Here is a 6358-nt window from a genome sequence, read left to right as displayed (position 1 = left end):
TCCTCTTTCTCTACTGGATGAACTGATTAATCCAAGTGTGCCTGACCTCGGTAACCATGACGACGAAGGCCAGTCACACCTGGATTAATCGGTTTATCCAGTAATAAAAGACAGGAAACCAAAGAACTGATTTAAGTTCAGGAAGTAATGAAGCTGTACGCAGAGCCCATAAGACTGAATCGACAAAAGTCATTATTTTTTAATGTATCTAATGTAATGTTACTCAGAATATTGAATTGAACTAAACTATGTGTATTTTCAAGAATAACTTAGATAACTTAGCCCAAAAAAATGCAGTCAAATAAGAGTTGCACTACATTAAACATGTTTTTACTCAAGTAAGAGAAAATAGTATCCAACCTGGAAATAAGACTACTTAAGTAACTTATGATAACATTTAATTAATATTTAAAAATAGTGTAATATAAACTGAAATAAATAAGATATTTACACAGGTATTTTTTAAAGAGTAGAAATAAAGGAATATACTAAATATAAAATACATTTAAGCACTAAAAATCTATTTTAAACACATTTTTATATATTTGTTCAATAAAAAGCTCATGAAACCAGTAATTACAAAAGTTGAGTATTATTTACATATATATCTATTAAAAATGAACTATTTTGCTAACATTTTTTCAAGGTTTGCAGAGGGATCCATAGATACAGAGGTGGGTAGAGCATTCAAAACATTTTACTTATAATAGGAGTAAGTACTTTAACAACATATTGCTCAAGTCAAAGTAGAAATAAATTAGGATAAGAAATTACTTGATAAAATGGCTTCTCAAATACTAACATTTGATGTTTCAGACAGAATATGCAAATTATGCCATTACAAAGTATAAAATAAAACAAACACATAAATAACATTTATGAATTTATGAAAAATACTGAAAAGGTTATTTTTCCAACATAAACTAATAAAATCTATCTTTAAAGGACAGCAATGAGAACTACAGTTATAATATCAACTGTTTACTGTATTTTCATCTGAACTCCTGAATAGTTGAAGTTACTCTGGACAGAGTAAACAGAAGACCAACTTTTACAGGGAGGTACGGGGTAGTACAGAGGCGTAACTTTGTGAAAGACTGGAGGGGGACATGTCCCCACCAATAATTTATGCTTTTTTCCCTTTCCTCTCATTTTTTTTACCCTAAGGTAACAGAGTTGGGTGCAGCTAACTGTATTCAGATTGTTTTCAGTCAGTGTTTTTTTTTTTTTCTCTCTCACGCTGCTCCTGAGTCCAGCCTCTCGGTCTAACATCATCAGATTTGCGGTCGCATTTTACTCCATACAGAGTAGCTACGTGGAGGAGGAGAGTAACACAGCAGCACTCAGTGAATATTAACCAGCAGCTACTTTGATAGTAAAAGTAAAAATACAGAATCCACCGAAAAATCAGTTTGTTAGACATGCAGAGCTTTTCCCCCCAAAATGGCAACAGATTATAAATTTATTCGAGTTAGTATCATAATGCAAGAAGCTTGAGAAAACATAGTTTAAATGTTGCATTCTTCTTTACCAGCTAAAAAAATCCTGGCTTCTCAGAGGACCATGACACAAAGTTACAGGTTACACTTTTTTCTTATTGTGCAGACTTAATCAGTCTGCAGATTTTCTACATATCTTAATTTTTTTATATTAGTAAATAGGTTCAGAAATGTTTTTAAACAGAGCACAGAGAGAAGTAGGGAGAGCTGCAGATGTGAAGATGAAACAGATTTACTGGGATATGCAATATGCAATAAAATATATCTCCAAGTTTACCAAAAAACGTAAAAAAAAAAATAAATAAAAATTTGCTATGCTATATTTAAAATGCAGCATATCCATACTTTTCTGGATGGATGGAATTGAAATTGTACTTCTAGGGATGCATGATATTTGGATTTTTATCTCTTTTACTATCTATGAATATGAATCTCTGTATTATGGTTCTCTTGTGTCTTAAGCATTCAATAAATGGATGTTTGAGCTCATTTTTGGAAAATACTAAAACCCTAATGACATCTACATCTACTCCTAAAACTAATTTGTTTTAAAAAGTTACATAATGAAATGTTACTGCTGCTGCACACTGATCGTCAGCTGGCTGTAATAAAATGACTTTTTTCTGTAAAAGTCATCATTCCGATGAGGTGCTTTTAATTTGGCAGTCTTAAAAGGAAGCATGTGGTTAGTGTTGACTGCCTTGCTGCTGTTTACCCCCCCCCCCCCCCCCTCTCAGCCCCCCCACCTCTCGGTCTCTGTTGCCATTCCGACGCACATCCCTCGCAGAGGAGCAGCATCCTGGAGGAGCCGGACAGGCTGAGCATTTCCAGACCCCCTCCGCGGAGAGAGGACTTCACCCCGGGGTTCCCGTCCTCGCCCTCCCGCCCAGGGAGAGAGCCCCCCCACCCGGCGCAGAGATGCGCCCCTGGATCGGAGCTGCCTGTCGGTAAAGTCACACAAAGAGAAGGAGACTGAGAAACGGCGCAACGCCGCCGACCAACCGGAGGAGTGATAACGGCTCCAGCCCGCATGCTTTCAGACTGAGGATTTTTTTTTTTTTTTTGCGGGGCAATAAGACCCCCTCCCTTCCACCCCCCCTATCCCACCCGCTTCTCCCAGACTCCCAGCTGAAGGTATGAGAGGAAGCAGCCCCGCTGCTGCTGCGGCGCTCTGCGTTTAGGTCTCCAGTCCGTCCGCGGGGCTCCAGTCAGCGCACCTTTCTTCATGAGGCTACATCCAGGTTTATGACGATGGATTACCTGCTTTGGGTGTGCAGCCTGGTGGTCCCTGCGGTCCTGGCTGTGGAAGGTACGTCCTTTTTGTTTTAATGTCTCCTTTTTTGTGTGTTGCTGTGCGTATAAACAATAGACTGTTTGGTAAACAGAAACAGTCCATCCATTGCCTCTAATTAACTAATCAATTATTGTCTCCAATGGGAGACACATTTTCTTCCTTCTATTTTTTCTTAATTAAACCCATTAACTCAGTCCAGTTCAATCAGCAGCTGTGCCGCGTCCCAACTCATGTTTCTGTGATGACATGCGGCCTTTCGGGGACATGTCCCTGTTGCTATTGTCCCTGTAGTCAAAGCCCGCATGCAGAGTGAGGATGCCCCACCTGCCCCGCCTATCGGTTCGGTTCCCCATCCCTCCTCCGAGGCAGCGCAGAGGGGGCGTCCCTTCTCCATCACCAGGGCGCACGGATGATGCGCTCCGGAGGGTTGGAGCGCTCTGCTGCGCCGGGGCTCCTTAGGCATGCACGCGCACCCGCCAGCGGATCAATCTCTCCACAGGGACGCACATGTGTAACATATTAGATGACAAGTGTGCATTAAAGGTCAATGGCTTAACAAGTGCGCTGCGGGGCCCTCACTATCAACAGGAGGGAGCGCTGCCCCAGAGAGGAGCCCACCCTACAGCCCAAACCTCTCACTGCTTCACCCCCTCCCTCCTCATCCATCTATCCTCCTCCCTATCCAATCTGCCTCTGCTGGACCGTGGCCAGCTTGATCCCTCATCAGTTCTGGTGTCAGCAAGTAAATCAATGCAGCAGCGGCAGCGTTGAGAGTCCCAGTGGGCCCCCACACGGAGACACCAGCCTCCCCAGGCCAGAGCCCGTTACTCAAAGCTCAGGGGTTAACTAATGTTTGTCCTCTGAGGATAAACATGAAGGGCAGATCATCAGATGGGTTTAAATGAGCTGGAAGATGGGCCGGGCGTTTTTATTGTCCTACAGGTTGCTGCTCGGCAGAAATGGATAAATGGGGCATTTTTTCATTTGGCGCAAAGTTGGTGGAGAAATTGCATTTAAATTTAGTGCATCAAAAACAGATAATGTGCCAAAAATACAAAATTCAACTAAAAAAAAAGGGTAATTTATGTAAAACCTTGCAGCCTCCCCAAATATACCATAAAGATGGAAAACAAAATATTAAAGCCATATAAAATATTCTGGCCAATGTGCTGGTTGTCATGATTTTACTAAGGTTCAGACCCAAATGCAGAAGACCAAACAGGGAGACCAGGGAAAAGGGTTTTATTGAAGAGATAATTCAGAGAGAAGTGTTGCTCTGAACACTGCTCAACTGGAACTGGAAAGTTAGGGGAAGGCACAGCGGTTAGTTCAGGCTCAGTGGGAAATTTGACTCGTGAACTTGGAGAAGAGGATTTGGTTGCTGACTCATGTTTCCAGAGAAGTTGTTGAATCCTTGTTTTTGTCTGATTCTGGTGGAGGGCGGAACAGGGTTTACCCAGAATGCGGTTGTTAGTAGGTGAATGGAGAAACTGACTGCCACTCAGATTTCCTGCGATACTTGAACGGGTCGTAGTGGAGATGAATCCCTTTCTCAGTGTGAAGCTCAAACGATCTCTTGGGGAAAGTGGATCCAAACCTCCTGTTTGAACCCCAGCTCAGTTGATCCTTCCAGGGAGAGAAGGTCAGAGAAATCCAGTTTGCAGGATGACTTCCTGCCGAGAGGCAAAGACAAAAACAAAGTTAAAACTCAGGTTGACAAGAACTCAGTTTGACTCAGCAAAACTCAGCTTGGCTAGAGAATCCAAAACTGGCAAACACTCTGGCGTCGAGGTAGTGGCAGTCAGCAGCTTAAAAACACTCCGTTAATGAGGAAACCATCCGCAGGTGTGTGAGGTGACGGACCAAAACCAGGCGCCTCCTGGTGGAGGAAGGGAGACAAACACAAACACACAGACAGGAGTCCTGACACTGGTGAAGGCTCTCAGTCATCCAGGTCCGAGTCATTCCAAAAATAAATTAAAAACAATCCACTGTAATTTGTTTCCAAGTTTGAAGACATTTCGCTTCCCATCCAAGAAGCTTTTTCAATTCAAAATGTCAGAAATAGCGTTGTAATCGCACCCGACAATGCCTTGTTTTTGCTTCGTCTGTCCCAGTTTGCATGTTTTCAAAACAAAAGCAAGGCTTTGTTGGGCTACTGTATAAAAAGTTGTTACTCTGATCTCTACAGTGGATGAAAAAGCATAAATCTATAACTTATAATTTGGATTTTAAACCAAATTATTATTATTTTTTTTATCATAGTAAGTTTTTAAATAGCTTTAAAATGACCCAAATGTAAAATAACAATTGAAACTGTTGTAAGAAGCCAGCAAAGCGCCCCCTGCAGGTCAGCCTAAGCAGCAGCTCTGTACCTTTATGCCTTGGGCCGGCTCTGCCAGTTTGAAGGAGCTACCTCTGCATCTAATCTCCCGTTTGCACCACCTGTCTGCAGTAAAGGACTCAGCATCTTTGACATTTTTATGTTGTAATTCTCTCATTTACAGTCAGCGTTTACTGTCTTCTCATTTTAAAAGCTAATAAACCAGATGGATGAACACTCGGAAAAGGATTTTATAAAGCTATCTGAAGGATGTCTGTGTGTTTTGGGGCGTTTTTGTTTTTTTTCTTCTCTCTAATCATATCAGCAGTAGAGATTTTTCTGCTTCCCTATGTACGTCTACATATCGAGTGGAAACCATTATTTGCTGACCTGTAAAAGCAGATTCCAGCAGCCCTGAAGAGAGACTGAATTAGGTCAACTCAACTTGTTCAAAGAGCTGCTCCTCAAGCATCGAACAGAGGATCACTATCAACTCATACCACTGTGATTTACTCCACAGAGACATATGAAGCTTGTAGACTTTAGTCCATATTAGGTTCTCACAGTATACTATTCTTAATTAAAAGTACAATGGTTTGACAACACTGAAGTATTTACAACCGTTTAAAAAAACAGTGTAACTTGATCTCATTGCTTTCAGTTAAGATAAAAAAGCAGTTATTTGTGCAGCACAATCTTTAACCTTATGTTGTTAAATATTTTTATTTTTAAGGCTTGTTTCTAAAAGTATGACATATTTTTGAGTTTGGCTTATCATACAGTAACACAGTCAATTAGTAGAGCTATGCATTCCTGCAGCTAGCCTGCAGCTAGTCATAGGTTTCATTATTGTGCATGTGCTAAAGCTTATTTGTGATGCACTAAATGCTGTTTGAAAGCAGCAATCATTAAGCAGGTATTAAATATGCTTTGATTCAACCCACGTTTCCATGTTAGTTAACTATTTTTAATGGTCTAATGTAATATTCTAAACCTTTTCTCACATTTTCATTACCTGCAAACAGAAAATTATCATAATTGAGAGAAACTGAGCCTTGAAGCCATAGTCTAATTATAATAAATCTATGTAATAGATCCATACCTTTCATAGGGGATCGATTTTCTGAAATAAATGCATTTTCAGATATATGAGTAAAAGTAGTAGCAGCTGCCTTTAGTGTTTTTTTTCTGCATTTGAAAACATGCAATTAAAAAATTACTCCTATTAACGAATGGAGCATA

General features: G+C 40.6%; 1 protein-coding gene across 2 annotated transcripts in view; it reads left to right on the top strand.

Annotated features, from left to right (window-relative positions):
• The first annotated feature begins 2247 nt into the window (after window positions 1-2247).
• Window positions 2248-6358, top strand: part of ephb3a (eph receptor B3a) — a 104744-nt gene continuing 100633 nt past the window's right edge. For both annotated transcript variants that reach the window (XM_038283528.1, XM_038283530.1), the window contains exon 1: window positions 2248-2808. In XM_038283528.1, the coding sequence (XP_038139456.1) occupies window positions 2745-2808 (64 nt within the window). In that variant the 5' untranslated portion in view covers window positions 2248-2744. The remainder of the gene's footprint in view (window positions 2809-6358) is intronic.

The sequence above is a fragment of the Cyprinodon tularosa genome, unplaced genomic scaffold (assembly GCF_016077235.1).
Source record: "Cyprinodon tularosa strain WSP-4 unplaced genomic scaffold, ASM1607723v1 ctg195, whole genome shotgun sequence".
Lineage (NCBI taxonomy): Eukaryota > Metazoa > Chordata > Actinopteri > Cyprinodontiformes > Cyprinodontidae > Cyprinodon > Cyprinodon tularosa.
The sequence above is the reverse complement of the archived record's forward strand: the minus strand, read 5'-3'. Positions and strand labels throughout refer to the sequence as shown.